This window comes from Ochotona princeps, chromosome 1 (assembly GCF_030435755.1).
Source record: "Ochotona princeps isolate mOchPri1 chromosome 1, mOchPri1.hap1, whole genome shotgun sequence".
NCBI classification, from domain to species: Eukaryota; Metazoa; Chordata; class Mammalia; order Lagomorpha; family Ochotonidae; genus Ochotona; species Ochotona princeps.
The window spans coordinates 6,314,930-6,333,696 of record NC_080832.1 but is presented as its reverse complement, the minus strand read 5'-3'; the positions used below and the strand labels follow the sequence as shown (position 1 = coordinate 6,333,696).

Genomic DNA, 18,767 nt, shown 5'->3' with positions numbered 1-18,767 from the left:
TTCATTCCATATGCTTCCATATATGGCATTGTATATGCATGCCTATATGTGCTGTGATATGTGAGACTAACATTAGTAATCATGCCAGCGGAAGGAGGAGAAATTTGGAGAAGAGAACCATGATATCATGAGAAAGAAGAAAAAGATGAAAGCATACAAATTCTCAACTAAAACAAACAAAAAAGGCAGAAGAAATGTGGAAGTTAAAAAGGGAACAAAGACAGACAGATATTGTAGAAGGTAGGCCCAGCATTGTGGTACAGTGGAATAAACCACTGCCTGTAAGGTCACAATCCCATGTGAGTCCTGCTTAGTGTCCCAGCCACTCCATTTCCAATCCAGCTGCCTGCTCCTGCACCTGGGCAAGCTGTGGAAGATGGCCTGGATGTTGAGTCCTTACCGCTCACAGCGCTCACAGGGGAGACCCGGATGGAGTTCCAGGCTCCTGGCTTCAGCCTGGCTGTTGAGTGACCCAGTGGGATGAAAGAGCTCTCATTCGTTGTTTCTCTCTCCCTATTTTTCAAATGAACACAGTGAATCTTACAAAAAGATAATAAAGAAACACTCTGGATAACTCTATGGCCACAAGTTTGATAACCTAAAGAAACAGACCAATTTCTTAAAACACTCGTGCAAGAAAGAATAGACTATATGAATAGACCTGTCACTGTGGGTAAATTGAATGGACAATTCACCAAAGAGATACAGGTAGTAACTAAGCATATGAAACAGTGTTCCAAATGCGTATTGAAGCAACCCAGTAGATGACACATTCTGGAATGCTGACACCAGCAAAGCCCAGGAGGGCATCCTCATCGCTGACGTTCCTGCAGAACGGTGCAGCCACTTGGGAAGTCTGTTTCTCAGTGTCTTAGAATACTTAGTATTATCTTGTCCTGCCATCCCACAGTTACACTCCCTGGTGTGGAGAAACTGAAAACTTGCATTCACCCGGAGTATACACATGAAGGTGTTTGGCAGCTGTATTCATACCTGCCAAAATGTGGGAGCAAGCAGTATGTCCTTCAGTAGGATGTAACATTCATGATGATGAAATGTCATCCTGTACTGTAAGAGAAGGGAGCGATGGCCGTGAGGAGGTAGGGAGGAACCCTTCCTGCACATTGCTAAGTGAGAAAAACCATCCTGGAAGGACTGTACACTGTGTGATTCCAACTCTGTGACAACCTGCAAGGCAAGCTCATGGAGACACAGCAAATACAGTGGTTGGGGGTAACAGTGATGCTGAAACTGCTCTGCGTGAAAATAATGGTGCACCGGCCTCAGGACGTGTGTCCCTGTCCAGGGTGAGGGAACCCCATTAGGTCGTGGCCTATCAATGCAGGCAAAGAGCTTCTCTGGTAGTGGACGTTGATGATGGAAAACTGTGTGTAGGAACTGTCTATATTTCCTGTTCAAAGTTTGCTGCTGACTGAGAAGTTCTCTAAAACATAAAGCCACTGAAATCTACGTAAGCAAAGGCTGGTCCCACCTCAGCTTTGTTGACTCAAGTGGGAACTTCTGTGCAAGATTTCCAAGATTTTCATAGACTTTCTTAGATGTCACTGACAAGAAATTACACCAGTCAGCAACCTGATAACATGGTGTGAAGTATTTCTGTGCTCCTAAATCTGTGTTAGGAAATGCATGAGATTTGTTCACTTTGTATAAATAAAATAATTACAATATTAAAAATGGAAATTAATGAGGAGTAGGGATCTGAGGAGGGGGGAAGGGAAATCCCAGAGCCTATGGAACTGTATCAGGAAATAACAAAATAGTATTTTTTAATTATACAAATATATTAAGAGAAGAAAAATGTGGTAACCATGACATTGATGCAATCAAACCAGACTCAGAATACTGTGCATAATATCACTTAATAACAATTATGATCATAGTGATAGATGAATAATGAAAATAATAGAAAATCTTTGTGTAAATAATGATACAAAAATCAACACACTATGGGTGGTACATTTTAGAGTGTAGAAGGGAGTTTCACATAGCATGTCATTCGGGCCTCTCCACTGTTTCTCTTTGGAAACTGTATAGAAAGAAAACTTAAGTTTTTGAGAGCCTGGGAATTGGTCCAAGGTCATGTTCGGTACGTGCTTGAGCCAAGCTTCAGAGAGGACACCTAGCTATCATGCATCGTTGCTGCTTCATTCTACCCCTTTCTCGGTAACACTCCAAGCACAAAATGTTAGAGAATGTCACTTCTACAGTACCAGGAGACTACGTTAAACAGCAGGTATTGAATAGAGGGCCATCTTTCGGATAAGAGAAGTCATAGAGGATGTATTCTGTGCTTTATGTTTTAAATTTTTGTCATTTCAGAAATGCATGTTTTATTTGCCCTGGTTTGCCCATACACCAAAGCTAAGCTTTTCAGCAATACTTAATTTTTTAAAGATTTATTTTATTGTTTATTGAAAATGCAGAATTAGAGGAAGAATATGAGAGAGAGACAGACAAACATCTTCCATCTGCTGGTTCATTTCCCATATGGCCACAATGCCTGGGGCTAGATGAGGCTGAAGCCAGGAGCCTGGAACTCCATCCCGATGTGTCCCACATGGGTCACAGGGGCCCAAGCATGTGGGCCATCTTCTGCTGTTTTCTTAGGCACATTAGCAGGGAGCAGGATTGGAAGTGGAGCAGCTGGGACACCACCCAATGCTCCCATAGAAGATGTAAGTGTCATAGGCTATTAATCGTGACTGCAATATGCAGGCCCCAACAATCCTTTATGGTAATAAAATCACAGAGGACACATTTTCTAGGAACCATTTTCCCGCCACATGCTGAAGCAAATGTTTAAAGTAACCTTTTTCTCTAAAAGGTACGGTAGAAGAGTCACTTACTTAGTATCCTGTTTCGGCGTTGGCATCACTGGTGTAGTGGTGGCGTTTGCCCCGAACTTTTCTGTGTTTGTGGTCTTCCGCTTCCTGCAAGGCGTGTTTGGAAAGGGGACGTGGATGACTTGCTACGTGATTGGTAAGACTTCTTTACAGCTTTGTCTTCTTTGAGAGCCAGGCATGGGTGACTCAAAGGTGCTGGCTGCCAGCCTTTCCCTGTGCCCCTCGGCAGGTCCCCAAGCCAGGCGCCCATGCAGCTCCGGCAGTCCTGCCTGCAGCTATGAAAACTAGGCAGGGTGTGTGCTGCGGTAGAGCCTTGAATGCCTCATGACTTTGGAAACCAAATAGGAGAGTGTCGTAAGACAGTTTTGAGCTTTCCCATTTTAGTTATTGTGTTTTCTAGCTTTGCTTTATTATCAAGAAATTTTGTTAACATTTCAATAGCTCCTTGGAGCAATACTTTTTTGAAAATGTTTTTAAAAATTATGTGAAAAGCAGAATGATAGAGCGGGAGAGAGAGAGAGAAAGGCCTATCTTCCATCTACTAGTTTACTCTCCAAATGGCCGTAATGTCTCAGGCCGGATCTCACATGGGGGTCAAGGATCCCAGTGTTTGGGCCACCACCTGCTGCCTTTCCTGGATGTGTTAGCAGGGAGCTGGATCAGCTGCGGAGCAGCCGGGACTTCTCAGAGCTGGGATGCTGTGTGACGGGCAGCGGACACTGGTCTGAAACAATATTTTCTTTTCTTTCTGTCTCTCTGTCTCTCTCTTTTGACCTACAGGACAAGAATTTTATTTTGATAATCTTTATTAGCACAGGATCATCCTCATGGATCTTACTTCCTGGCCTTTTAACCAAATTTCTAAGGCAAATACCACACTCCCTATGGCCTTAGCCACTTTTTAAAACAAAGAAAAAACTACTTGGAAAGTGCTGTCTTGGCAGTTTTACTACCGAGTGGCTCTGGATGAACTCCTCCTATGAGCCGTCAAGGTGTCTGATTGCAGGGACATCTCCATTCTGCCTCACAAGTTGGTTCCTGAGTGGGGGAATAAACACAGCGGGCTGACCCCGACAACTCAGGGTTAGGTAAGAAACTTCCCAACAGTGCACGTGGGAACAAGACAAGGATATATCTTCAGGATTCCTGGGCCTCTCAGCTAGCAGACAACACTCACACAGGAGCTCCCAGGCACAGCAAGACAGGCTCTCAGGGCGGAAGCCATGCTAAACACCATCACCTACCTTACAGAGCATGAGTAAATCAGTGGCTCTAATTGGGCGAAAGCATGTAAGACTGCATTTCAAGGAAATAGTTCATTCTGAATCTATTTTAGTAAATCACACACGTGAAAATGTGTATGTGTGTGTCCTCTGCATGTCGTTTTAAAAACATTTTAAGCATCTTTGATTAAGATAGCCATATGGCAATCAGAAAGCTTAGACAAACTGATAATCCTGTACCATTGACCAAGAAAAGAGAACTCAGAACTTCGTGAATAAGTATAACACAGATAGGTGTGACATGCTGGAAAAATCTGCCTTTATTGTATAAAAGTAACAAAAATATTTAGTATGTTCAGGGTGATTATTTTTCCATTACAAGAAAGGCTTAAACAACTGTTATTTTGACGATCGAATTCTAGTTGACTTTTTGTATAACTGGGGTTGAAGGTTGAATAAAATTATTAGCCAGCCAAACTGAGAGGTAACTTGAGCTGAGCACTTTCTGTTCTTCATTGAATTTTCTTTTTTTTTTTCCATTGAATTTTCAACAAGCAGTGCACTCAGTGCTTTGATGTCAACAGTAACCTAACAGATACACAAGTTCACACCATACATACTTACTAGAATGGACTGCGGGTGGATAACATTGATCCTTAATGCTAAAAACATCAACTGGAGGAGGAAATAGCCCTAGTTATTTTATTCTATTAATCAAACATTTTCCCAGAAAAAGGATATTATGAAGAAAAATGGGATGTATATCTGAATATTTTGCAATCTCTAATCCTGTAAGAATTGTTAGAAAATTTTAAAAAATTTTTAAATTATCTCTAGTGAGAACAAATTCAAAGTCTCATAGCTGGGTTCCTCCTTGCCCAAGAAATGGTTAAACAAATCTGTTCTGTTGTTTTGTGAAATACTCTGCAAATTCCAAGTCACAGGAAGTATGCAAAGTAGAATGATATTAAAGGTGCTAATGGATGGAACATTTCAATAATTCCAATTTTTGCCACCTTGACTAGGCACTATACATTAACTATGTCAACATAATAGAAATGGCACAGTCAATGAGGACACGGTCCACATTTTATTTACATTTTAAAACTAACTTTAATCTCAAAATTATATACTCATATACCTATTTTCTGTTGACTTAAACTAAATGCACTTAAACTAAATTCCTGGTTTGTTAAACAAAGACTATAAGCAAATATTTATCAGGTCTGTTACATGTAACACGTAGGAACAACTTTTAAAAGAAATTCATCAACTCCTTCCCAATTTTTTTATTATAAATACAGATACCAAAACAATCCTGAACACATTTTTATGCTACTAGTACTCAGCACCCACACCGCTTCAAAATTTAGCACAGTTTGTGTCAATATTCACTGTACCTGCTACTTAAGCAATTTCAACTGCACCTCTTTCACTAAGCGAGATGGAGACGGCATGTCATTGCCGCCTGTCTTTCCTGGGGGTTTTGCTTTCCAGAAACGTCGGTTTCCACTGCCATTTGACACGCCTCACCATGCTTGCATCTTGTTAACCCGAATCCTATTTGGAGCACTCCAGGTGTATGTTTAAATGACGATGCCTCAACAAGAGAAAGAAAAACTAAGCCACTTTTTCCCTCCTTTTACCTGAAAGCATATTGGTGTAGATAAATTAAGTATATTCTTACAAATATCCTGGTCATGTATACCAGCTGGAATTCTTTACTGAATGTGTGGATATTTTGCATTGTGATATTTAATCAAGACATTAATATGAGCAGAAGGCTGTTGATTTAAGACAAGTTTGAAATCCAGTAAAATTACTTGTACGTTTGTCTTTCTGGTGGCTGTGGAAGCTTCATATTTTCCTTGGACATCATTAGACGTCTTAGCTCCTGAAGTGCAGCTTTAATGTTATATGAATTTTTCTCTGTGCATCCACCATTTTACTGAAACTATTTATCCCATTCACATTAATTTTTCTTGCCAATCTACTGATGGAGAAGTGTATTTAGGTCCATATTCTATTTTTAGGCTACATATCCTGCTCTCATCATTTGTTCTTGGTGGCCCAGTAATCATGCCTGCCCACCTTGTAAGCGTCATATCTCTGTCATCTAGGAGGTCCTGCTAGCTGGACCGTCACCTACTTCTTTCTGTCCTTCTGCAAGTTCTTCCAACAAGCGAAAATGACAAGGAACCTTAACTCCCGAGGAGGCCGCCATCTTCTCCTGCACCTGATACCCTGAAAAGACATTTTCGCAGTGTAGTGTACGCTGTGCTCTGGTTTGGGAAGACTTTCCTGCATTCTTTAAGCATCTTTAGCCCTCTTCTTACCATGTGAGTGGAGAGCTTTTTGCCCCAGGAGAAGTTGATCTTTGAGCCTTTGCCCTCTTCCACCACTAGAAAGGTCCACCTCCCTTTACTTTTTTTTTTAAGATTTATTCTTATTAAATCAAAAAAAGCAGATATACAGAGAGAAGAAAATAAAGATGGAGAAACATCTTCCGTCTGCTGGCTCACGCCCCAAGTGGCCACAATGGCTGGAACTGAGGAGATCTGAAGCTAGGAGCTTCTTCTGGGTCTCCCATGAGGGTGCAGGTTCCCAGCATCTTGGGCCATCCTTGACTGCATTCCCAGCCCTCAAGCAGGGAGCTGGACAGGAAATGGAACAACCAGGACACAAACCAGTGCCCATATGGGGTCCTGGTGGAAGCAAGGTGAGAATTCATCCACTATGCTGTGGCACCCATCCTTGTACTCTGCTTGTGTTTGGTAAAGCCCAGGCTGCCTCTTTGGCCTGTCTCCTTCCAAGGAGCAGTCGCCTACTCTAAGTCCTGGTGGGCTCCTGACTAGGGAAGTGGGAACATTTAATCCCTGATGATTGCTTCAGCTCTTTGGGCTTCCACGCTCTGCTGTTAGCTGATGTAAGCCCCAATCACTGTCCACATGGGAGAAATCAGGAAGGTTGTCCTGTGGGTGGGGTAAGAGCGGCCAGTGCTGAGGGGGTTACCATCACAGGCTGGAGCAGAAGGGATAGGCCAGCCACGTAAAGGCTCTCAGAGGACCCAAGTTTCGGTGAATTTTCCAGACTGTGATCTTGGGGGTGACTGTAAGGCAGGTCCCCCCCAGGAGCAAGAACAGTAAAAATGAATTACTTACTGGGAAGCAGCAGAAGAGGAAAGAATTCCAGGAAGGAAATATCACAACTGAGAAGTCCAACACATGGGGAGAACTGACATTCAAAAGAAGCCGTCTTATGGTAATGAAAAGTGTTTGCGGAGTGTGATGTTCATCGTGAATCTCCTAATAACTGCGGTGAGCACATCTGAGGAGAGACAGTGACGAAGCAAAGCCACCTCGCCGGAGTCAGTCTGACTGAAGATGGTTAGCGTTACCACTCGAAGCAGTCATTACTGAAGCTTTCCTGAAAGCAACATTTGCAGTCCTTGGCAAGTGCTTGTTGGTAACCAGCAGAGAAGAGAGAGAAGGGCTACAAGGTGCCTGGAAAGGTCACCTCCACCAGGGCAGCAAAAGGGAAGCCCCGGGGGCTGAGTTCCACAGTGTTCTAGCCGTGCTGGGTAGAGACAGCAGGTGGGATGTCTCTGTGTTTGTGTTGGAGTTGGCCCTGAGTCTTCTAACCGCTTGTGCTTGCTTTCCTTCAGTGACAGAAATAGTAGGCTCCAAGCAGAGGAGGATTGTGGGAGTAGTGATCCAAATGTTCTTCACCCTCGGCATCATTCTACTCCCTGGGATCGCCTACTTTGTCCCCAGCTGGCAAGGGCTCCAGCTGGCCATCACACTGCCCAACTTTCTCTTCCTCCTTTATTACTGGTAATGTGGTTTTAAAAACTGTTGTGTTTATACTTGTTCCTCAAAACGTAGAATCCAAACCAACATGAAAATGAAACAATATAGACTTTGTAACATTCCCAGAATGGCTACAGGCTTTGAGAATTTTTAGAGAATGGAAGATTTAGAAAGATTACTTATGATTACTTAACATGGGTTGTCACTAGAAATAATAAACGAATCAAACCAAATTGTAGATTGTAACATTAGTTTTAACTGTTCTGTGATATCCTTGTGAAAACTCTAAGGTAACAAATTATACCTGCCGGTATCATGAAGTGCAAATTAAATGCAATGAAATCTGTTTACTTCCTTATTCTATTAAGCAAACTAATATTACTCAGGAATTCTTTAAGGAATAAGAAAATATTAAGAACAGAGGAAAATGAAGTAATTTTTGAAAGATTGTTCATTGACTTGAAGTTTAGGGTTACAGAGAGAGAGGGAAAAACAGAGACAGAGATCTTCGTCCACTGATTGATTTACTCCCTAAGTAGCTATAATGGCTGGGTCTGGGCCAGGCTGAAACCAGGAGCCTGAAGTTTCATCTGGGTCTTCCACATGATGACAGGGACCCAAACAACTTGGGATATCATTCTGCTGGGTTTTTTTTCCCAGGCTATTAGCAGGGATACGGGCCACAAGGAGAGCAGTCAGGACACAAACTGGCGCCCATATGGGACTCTGGACTGCAGCAGGTGGCAACCTCATCCACTATGCCACAACGCCAGCTTCCAGAATTAAATGCATACAACTCATTATTAGCATGAGTGTATTTTAATCATTTCTCTAATTTAAGCTGAAAACAGGCAAATCAGTTTACATTAATCAGGTTCTTTTTTTTTTTTTAAAGATATATTTGTTTAGTTGGAAGAGTTAGATGAAGGGATAAAAGAGAGAGAGAGATTTTTCCATTTATTGGTTCACTCACCAAATGGCTAGAACCAGATCAAAGCCGGAATGCAGACACTCCTGGATCTCCCACAGGGCTGGCAGGAATCCACGTGTTTGGTCCATCTGCTGCTGCTTTCCTGGCACGTTAGCAGGGAGCTGGATCAGAGATGGAACGGTCAGAACTCAAGTGATTGCCTATAGAAGATGCTGGCGTCTCAGGCAGCCACTTACCCTGTGATGTTTTGACATTGGCCCCGGATTCTTTATCTTTTCCTTATATTCACAAAATCCTAATTGTTTTTATAAATGTAGTCAGGGACACTGTTGTAGACTGCCTGGAGAGCAAAGGAAGATCAATAATTTTTATGAGTAATGATCCAGTTATCAATTTCGTGTTTTTCGTCGATTTAGCAGTGAAAAGTCCAGTATGTGGAGAGAATGATCATTTGATAGAAATGACCTTATCATGAAAAGCATTCGGTGAACCTCGGGTTCATAGCCATTCTCCCACAAACTATACCCTGCAAATCTTTGGAGACACATTGATCATACAGCACAGTCTGCATTTCCAAGAGCTTATTATCAACCTCAACTTGACTTCAAGTGCAAAGTGCATTTTGATAGAAAAACTCAAGTCTTAAGCTTGTAGATTGCAGAATTCCTGGATATAACTCAAAAAAGCCTTGGTCTTTGCCAGGGCGGTTCCTGAGTCTCCCCGCTGGCTGGTTACTCGGAAGGAAGGGGACAAAGCGTTAAAGATTCTGAGGAAGATTGCTAAATGCAATGGGAAGTACCTCTCGCCGAGTTACTCTGAGGTAAATCTGTTTATTCCTGGGAACGAATGCTGTGGAGATGTGTCATTGTCTACCACTGACTAATCTAATTTCACTTCTTACAAGTGTATGTGTGTGACAGCATTTGTCACTAAGTCGTTTGTGGTCAAGGTTAGTTGATTGTTCAGTTCTGATGTTAACAGTTGCACCAAGTTACCTGAATTGTTAGGCCTTGCTCACTGTAGGCCCGTGATATTTCACAATTCATTTGCTTATACAAACTATGTATCTTAATGTTTTGGTTTGTTCTAAAGATTTGTTTCTAAATTTAGTCTTGAAAATATTATTTGTTTGAACTAGAACTTGAGAATAATACAATACGTCAGGCTTTAGACTTAATCTGCTGTCAACCCTTCTCTGCCCACTCTCCCTCTCTTCAGCAACACTTCTTTAGGGGCCTGTGTATCATTGCAATAGGAGAAACTGGGGGCAGGGACAGTTAAAAGCTCATTATTTTCCACTTGAAAGATGGAGCATATAGGTAAGGCTGTAACACACAGACTTGAAACAATCTCCGAATAATTGGAAAAGAGCATATGAAGAAACATAGCAATGCTTTATCTGTAAAGGCTCAGTGATTGTGGAGTAAGAAGACAATTGCTGTATCTGGAATATTTGAGTAGAATCTTTAGAATCGATGAGCTTTGATGTAAACTGAATAACATGAGACAGCTGACATGGTTTTCTTGGTTACATTCAGTTGGGTTGGATGGAAATGTTCTAATACAGATGGGTTTTGTTGGTTGTATTGTCCCTTCCAACCAGAGCTTGGTCAGAAATATTAGATTCTGCCTTCTTTCTTAAAGTAGGTGGCGAGCAGTGACCTCTCTGATTACAGATTTCAACTCAAAACCTTGACCAGGTGCAAGTAGGTTAGTGGTAGACCTTCAGTGTACAGCTCATAAAATGTGTACTGTAGAGGAAGCGTCCTCTTGTGACTGCCAAGACTGGCAGATCTTGTCATCCTATGTGTGCATTTGAGTGGAATGTTCCTTTTAGAGAAAACAGTTGCAGGGCTTGCTGCCTAGCTCTCATCTCTCAGCCATGCAGCCTTGCAGCTAAGCCAAAGCTGGAATCTTTTGGATTCACTATAAGCAGTAGAATAAGTGGTTTTTCTATTTGTTTTATTCAACCCACAGACCCATAGTATAGAGAAGACCTGAATCAAGATCTGTAGGGATGCTGAAAAAAAATGCCCCATGCTGGTATTAGTAACGTAAAATGCCAACATAGCAGGCATACCCGGCGTGCTGGTCAGTTCTGCTATGAGACCAGAGTCCAGCTCCAAAGCAGCTGCTCTCACATGTCCCGTTGGCGGCTGCTTCAGTGCTGCTCACAAGCCCCACTGACCCAAGGTCTAATTCACAAGCACCACACATGTCACTTCAGCAAGTGCCAAGTTCAGTGTTCTATATACTTGTGCTTGTGAAAGATCATAAACTATGGAACCCAGTGTGTTCTAAGCCTTTGGTGGTTGTTTTTTTATTTCAGAGGCAGTGAAATAGAGACAGATAGACAGAGATCCCACCTGCTGGCCCACTCCCCACATGTCCACCAGGCTGAGTCCAGGTCTCCCACAAGGGTGGCAGGAACCATCACCACCTGCTGCTTCCCAGGTTGAAGCAGAGCTTGAAGGCAAACCCAGGCACTCTAATGTGGGATGCTGGTGGCCCAACTTGCAGCTCACCACTAGGCAAGGTACCCACCCTTTCCAAGAGGTTGTAACTCTGGTGTTTAGCAGTCAGAGAGACGTCTTCCCTGAAAAGCCAGGTCAGAAGCCAGAGTTTGGGAATTCACTCTAGCATCTTTCCACTACTGCCATTTTCTTACCAACGCGGTTTTGAGTTTTGTTTGTTTGTTTGTTTGTTATTATTCTAATGAGCCTTCACTTTAGTCTTTTCTTTTTAGGACTTAAAAAAAAAAGATTTGTTGGGCCCGGAGCCGTGGCCTAGCGGCTAGGGTCCTCCCCTTGAACGCACCGGGATCCCATATGGGTGCCGGTTCTAGTCCCAGCAGCTCCACTTCCCATCCAGCTCCCTGCTTGTGGCCTGGGAAAGCAGTCGAGGACGGCCCAAAGCCATGGGACTCTGCGCCCGCATGGGAGACCCGGAAGAGGTTCCGGGTTCCCGGCATCGGATCGGCACAGCACTGGCCGTTGCGCTCACTTGGGGAGTGAAACATCAGATGGAAGATCTTCCTCTCTGTCTCTCGTCTCTGTATATCTGACTTTGTAATAAAAATAAATAAATCTTTAAAAAAAAGATTTGTTAATTTATTATAATTGGAAAGTCAATTTACAGAGAGAAGGAGATAGAGAGAGAAAGATCTTCTGTCTGCTGATTCACTCCCCAAGTGACCGCAACAGCTGGAACTGAGCCAATCCAAGAAGCCAGGAGCTTCTTCCAGGTCTCCCACATGTATGCAGGTTCTCAAGGCTTTTGGGCGGTCCTCTACTGTTTTCCTAGGCCATAGACATGGAGCTGGATGGGAAAGGGGGGAACTAGAACAAGAACCAGGTCCCATATGCGATCCAAGTGCATGCAAGTCAAGGACTTTAACCACTAAGCTACAGTGCCAGGCCATCATTTTAGGACTTCGAACATAGAAATTTTCAGTCACATCGAACAATTGAAAAATTCATGTACTGAATCTCTGTGTGCGTTTTGCCTGGAGCCAGCCATGACCAGGAGATGGCCGGCTGCCTTTGCTTTTCCTGTCCAGCCACCATACCTTTTCATCTTGGGGTAAGTTACCCTCAAACAGGAGTTCAAAGATGTACTGAACTCTGGAACCATGGGCGTGTTATCTTTAAGATACTGCTGACCCAAAACATATTCATTGGCTTTTAAAATTTAATACAAATGAGCGGCTCTCTGATGTGGATGTAAGAGTGAACTATTGCGCATGCCTACCATGAGCACAAAGTAGGAAGGCTGTGGTAAGTAAAGAAAAAAATATACAAAAGAAATGCCAGTAGCTTCATTATAAGAAAAAAATTAACCGCATCTCTGAGTATCAGAGAGCAAGTCAGTGCTGCCAGCCCCCTGAGGTCGCATGGTGCTTTCGGGGTATCTGTTGCTCAGGAAGCTGGCAGATGTGCCCCTTGTGGGTCATTAGTCTTCCTCTCTTGAAGTGCGTGGGTTCCTTTTCTTTTTCTCTTCCTCACACTTTAGGAATGAAGAATCCTGTGGCTTTTTTTTTTTTTTGGCTGTGGTTTTCCAAACTCTAAATGTTGGTAGTGACATCCCTTGGGATCCTTCAACAGGCCCCTGTCTTTTCACAGTCAGTAGTAACTTGATGGTTACATCCAGAGCTTAATTGGGTTCAAGTTCACAAATGGCTCCACCGTTTCCATGGAGGGGTGCCCAGGGCCTGCTCACCACTTGGGACATTTGCTGTCCCTGAAAGCCACTGCCTGAATTGCTTTACTCATCAGGGGTTGCAAAATCACACTATGCTACTTTATCCTAATTTCTTCATTTGTTACTAGAATATTTGGTAAATAAAACTGACTTCCATCCACTCTTGTGACCTGAGAGGGGGTTCACAGAGAAAATGCAGAACACGTGCTAATCCTTTCCCTGTTTTCAGAAAGAATGAACTGCTTCCCTTTGCCCTCCAAAGGTGGTCGACAGGTTCTGTGTTTTTCTTATGCCTTGTTTTTAAAATCCGAACTCCTAGGTGGAAACACTGAATATGTCTCACTTCTTTGCAGATTTTCTGGTTAGTTTCCTTGTCAGTGCTCCAAGTACCCCAGCCCTGGGCAGACGAAGCCTGTTGTGTGTGTGTTCGAATCCCGCCAATAGTCCAGGAGTTTCTGACCCCTCCATTGCTTCTTGATGTGACCTGTTTTTCAAGCATATCTTCTTAAGTCCCAGTCTCAACTTGGAATAACCTGTCTGCTCAAGGGTTCTTTAGTTTTTTAAAACAAATATCTTCATAGAGAGCCTACCTAACTCAACCTTTTTGATTGGCCGTACAAAATAAGCAGAGAAGTGAAACTATTGTCTTAAAAAATGTAAGGATTGGGGCTGGCGTTGTGGCCTAATGGGTGAGACTACTGACTGCAATGCTGGCCTCACATAGGGTTGCCAGCTAAGTCTTGGCTGCTCCACTTCTGATCTAGTTCCATGCTAATATGCCTGGGCTCCCAGTGTTAGGGCCCCTGCACCCTGTGGAAGATCCAGAAGCAGCTCTTGGCTCCTGGGTTCAGTCCGGTGCAACCCAGGCCATCGCAGCCATTTGGGGAGTAAGCCAACGGATGGAACATTCTGTATCTCCTTCTCCATATTTAACTCTGCCTTTCAAAGAAATAAAATAAATTTCAAATGCAATAAAGAACATTTTTAAAGAAGTTAATATTTCAGCTTAAAACATCTTGATAATAGTTGAATTCAGTTGTTCTTTAGTCCAAGCCACAGTTTTCCATCTCAAAGGTCTTTGTGTCTCCACAAGGCGTAATAGTGTACAGAATGTATCTTTGTAGTGACCTGGAAATACTGGTCAGCAGTGCAGATGATGGACTTGAACTCCCTGCACCCAGATCAAAGCAGGATCCTGGTATCGCTCAGAAACAAGCACGACTTAAAACCATTACTCACATTTTGGTGAATCTAATCAGTAACACCCATGTCAGGGCTCCATCAGCATGAGGCCTTCCAATTTCCGTATCAGCCCGGATTCTTCTCTCAAAACACAATCTCAAGGTCGCCCAGGCCCAGGGCAAACAGCAGTGTTCCCAGTCTCCTTTCCTGTAAAGCCTCATGTTTAGACGTTGTTATTGTGTGGGCTGCCTCATCTCCTAAGATCTCTCCAATTTGCATCTCATCCTCATTGCGGGCAAAGAGGTTAGAATTGATTTGAAAGCAGCTGGTTTGACGAAGAGCAGCCTTGGAAAAATTTTTAGAAAGATTTATTTATTTGAAAGGCAGAGTTACAGAGAACGAGAGTGAAGACAGAGAAAACAAGAGGTTTTCTATCCGCTAGTTCATTCCCCATGTGGGTGCAATGGCCAGGTCTGAGTTTCTTCCAGGGTGGTAGGGGCCCAGGTGCTTGGACCCGCTTCCACTGCTTTTCCCAGGACATTAGCAAAGAGGTGAATTGGAAATGGAGAAGCCAGGACTCTAACCAGTGAATCCTGGGACCCACCAGGACTTTACCCACTATACCACAGTTCCGGCCCCAACCCTAAGAGCTGTGGCAACTTATTCTAAGAGCTCCAGTCTTCAGAAAGTTCTTTTCCACCTGATATCCTATTGCAGGCACAAAGTGCCTGGTATGTTTCAGGGGAGCCTGTGGGTCTAATTTAAGACTACCCAGGGATGCTTCAGCCTACAGGAGACATCCTAAAACTAGGATTAAAGCCATGCCAGGGCTCTAATAAACGGGGAGAAGATGGAGAGGAAACGAATGTGTTGGGTTTGACCCAGCATCCCACCAGCTGGAGTATCTGAGGGCTGGTTGCTCCGCAAGTCATCTCAGTTCTATTAATAACAAATGTTTTCTCATTTCACTGGTGGACAAATTCAGTCTCTTGGCATCAGTGTCCATGGGCTTCCATTTGTCCAAATTCTTGGCTGCTGGCTTCTGGTTTGTTAATAGTTAGCAGGTAGAAATGCCTGTCAGGGCCTCAGGATCTCTGAGCACCCCTACAGTGTCACTGTGTTCTGCTGCAAAGAGGGGTCCAGAAGTTGGAACCCTGTACAGTTAAATCAAATAATCGATTAAATTTAATAGTGGATGGTTGTCCAATGCAGGAGAATTAGCTACTGAGCTGGTTCGGACGCTGGGCATGGTCTTTCCCCTTGTATCTCCCCTCCCCCAGAAACAAGAAGACAAAAAAAAAAAAGAAGAAGAAAATTAACTTATACACCTAGAGTGGTGACTCCCAGGCATTTAGCATGTATGCTGTCTCATTTTTAAGACATGCTTACAATATACTTCAAATAGTAAAAGCCACATTATTGGTGGGTTTACGGTAGCTCTAGCATAGGGATGACTATATGGTAGGGCGTCATCGCTCTTGGGAGCATTCACAGCTATCCCTCATGTGGGAATGGACTGTGTCCTCAGAGGCAAGACTCATCTGTGGAATGGCCACTGTCCTAGACACTGGGGAAGAGGGATGTGCTTGTCAAAACAGAGGAGGGATGGGAAGGGCCTGGGCTGCCCGCACCTGTGATGCCAAGGGCGGTCCAATGCTAAGTGGCAGAGTCAGGACTGTTTCTTAGTGACCTTTTGAATCATGAGAGGGTGTCATCTGTAATCAAATGTGTAAGCAAATGTGTGAATGACTTGCAATGTCCTTTGCTGATGGGTGTTGCCCTTCCCAGTCAGACTCAAGCTTGACCACCTGACTTGCTTGGGCCAGAAGCGCAAACGTGGAAGAATACTGGTTCAGCGCATGCTCTGGGAAGCAGAAGAGCTTTTAACAGCCTTCTTTCTCTCACCAGCTGCTCCAACACTGCTTCTCCCTGGTTAGCTTTGTGCCTTCCACGTGGGAAAAGAACTACTGCAGAATTCAGGCAGAGCTGTGGCAGCTGATCACGTAGGCCATTTGCTCAGGGCTGAGAGTTCTATCCCAGGGTGCTGCAGAGGTGGGCGTGCCTAGGCTTGCAGCCAGAGCTAACTCACACGGTTGATTAGCAGTACTGATTCCATTGCCACAGTAAGAGTCAGCACATTATTTTGGTTGTCCAGAGAGCATCCAGTGTGGTGGATTGGGTTATTGTTGGAAAATATTTACATCCTCTCCCTCATTTCCAGGGGATGAAAACACTTCCGGGCTCTACTGGTGTTGGGTTTGGCAATGGTCATTTGCTTTGGCCTCGTGGCAGGTAGAATGTGCTTCCAGTCTCTCTCTTCTCCCCATCCCTTGCACCTCTTGTCTTTATGAGGCCTGTGCAGATGGAGAATCTTAGATTGCAACTCCAGTTAACATAAGGATCACGGATACTGCAGAATTCTGTCCATATTTGGTGATGTTTTGGTTGGAATCAGTTTATTGTTCATGCCCATTAAAGTGAAATGCTAGGGCCTGATGTTTTAGGCTAGCCCTCAAGGGATCTACATTCCACATTGGAGCTCAATTGGCTCCAGCTCCTGCCTCCAGCCTCCTGCCAAAGCAGACCCTGGGAGGCAGTGATGATGGCTCAAGGAGTGGGTCCCTACCACCTAGCAGGGAGACCTCTAATGCCTTCCTGACCATTGTGGGCTCATGCCCAACATGAGCCCACTCTTTGTTGTAGTTCTAATACAGAAAATATTAGACCTCCTTTGAAAGTGTCAGATGAATCTGGATTATTTTGTTATCAGAGAACTTTTTAACTCTTCATAACTACTCCTTTTCCTTCCTAATGAACTGTGACAAAACCCTAAATTGCTAGGGCTTTCCAGCTTTGGAAATATCTCTTTCTGATGATTCCTTTCAAAGGGGGATTTTTTTTTATATAATCATGATTTCTCTTCCTTTAAGAAGGGTTCCACAGCATGATTCTGACTTTTACAATGCCCACCAGGATGGCGTGGGAGTCAGGCTGGCTGTATGAACCATTGCTATCTATGAGCTAACTCACACAGTTGATTAGCAGTACTGATTCCATTGCCACAGTAGGAGTCAGTACATTATTTTGGTTGTCCATAGTGGCTCTTATGTTAGCACCTTGGTCTCCAGGGTCACGTGGAGGCAGAGGTGGGAGCTGGTACGAGGACAGTAGCTGCTGGCCTTCTCATTGTGAGTGGATTAAGGGCCGTGTGAGAGGGCTCTGTTCTCACGGGCTGGATTGGTCCTGGGGCCATCCACACACTTGGCCTCTTTCGTGTGCAGTCAATTCCCTTCTGCCTGCCTGTGGAGTCGCGGTGCAGCCAGAAACCCCACGAGGACATTGGCACAATACTGCTTGGATCTTCGAACAACCAGAGTCCTGAGCCAAGTAGAACTCCTTATATTATGTGCTCTCTGGCCTGGAGCATTGTATTAGAGCAATGCAAAATGTCAGTCAGTCGTGGTGGTGTTATGTCAAAAAGGTCTCTGCCTGGGATTCGTTTCAAATCCTCCAAAGAATAGAGCCTGAGAAGGCTTCAGATCAGTCCCACGTCAGGGACGAAGAAGTCTTGAAAATCATAAAGGATGTTGGGAGGAATCTTGCGGAAGTATCATCCAGAGCTTTCCGCTAGCAGAGGCCAGTCTTCATTCACTTCCGCTTTGCAGGGTAAAGGCTGCCAGTGCTATTGGCAAAGGCCTTATCTTCAACGTGACTAATATAAATTATAATTGCAATATGGATACTGTCATACTAGCTTTCATCTGTGGTAGTCTTTTTTTAAATTTATTTTTGTTGGAAAGACAGATTTACAGAGAGGAGAGACAGAAAGATCATTCGTCCACTGGTTTACTCCCCAAGTAGCTGCAACAGCCAGACTGAGACAGTTCTAAACAGGAACCAGGAGCTTCTTCTTCTTGGTCTCTCACACGGGTGCAGGTCCCAAGGCTTTGGACCATCCTCTACTGTTTTCCCAGGCCAGAAGCAGGGAGCTGGATGGGAAGTGGAGCAGCCATGAACTGGGACCTATCTGAGATCCCAGTGCATGCAGGGTGAAGATTTAGCCACTAGGCCATATTCTTTAATGCGTTTGAAAAATAAAATGCCAGGAGGGCTGAGATACATAAAAGGGACATCCTGTAGCCAAGAGTTAACTCACTAATACTCACTATTATAGGGACATAAAAGGGACATCCTGTAGCCAAGAGTTAACTCACTAATACTATTTCTGTAAATAACCTAAGTTCGCTGAAGGAGTTGTATTCGAAGGTATTTCTTTCCTTTTGATGTCTTCAGTTGTTTTGGAATTAAGATTGTATTACATAAAATTCCCTGCACATGCTCCAGGGAAGTAGGCATCAAAACAGCTCTGGTGAATGGTAACATCAGAGGATGGCAACAGCACTGGGTGCAGTTCCCAAGGTGGACGACTAGCAGCACATGTCTTCCACTATGCACCATTTTGCCCAACAATTTCCAGGGCAGTGTGCTCCCGCCCAACTCAGACAAATATTGAGAGGAGGATATTCCAGAATTTACTATGGTTTTGAATGTATTAGAC

At 43.8% G+C, this 18,767-nt stretch overlaps 1 protein-coding gene and 1 pseudogene across 1 annotated transcript in view; one reads left to right on the top strand and one right to left on the bottom strand.

The window, feature by feature from the left end:
* Nucleotides 1–18,767, top strand: part of SLC22A3 (solute carrier family 22 member 3) — a 77,142-nt gene that overhangs the window by 36,138 nt on the left and 22,237 nt on the right. The window contains exons 3-5 of the mRNA XM_058660234.1: nucleotides 2,846–3,000; nucleotides 7,752–7,920; nucleotides 9,530–9,647. Of these exons, the coding sequence (XP_058516217.1) occupies nucleotides 2,846–3,000; nucleotides 7,752–7,920; nucleotides 9,530–9,647 (442 nt within the window). The remainder of the gene's footprint in view (nucleotides 1–2,845; nucleotides 3,001–7,751; nucleotides 7,921–9,529; nucleotides 9,648–18,767) is intronic.
* Nucleotides 5,907–6,461, bottom strand: LOC105942368 (ubiquitin-conjugating enzyme E2 variant 2-like; annotated as a pseudogene).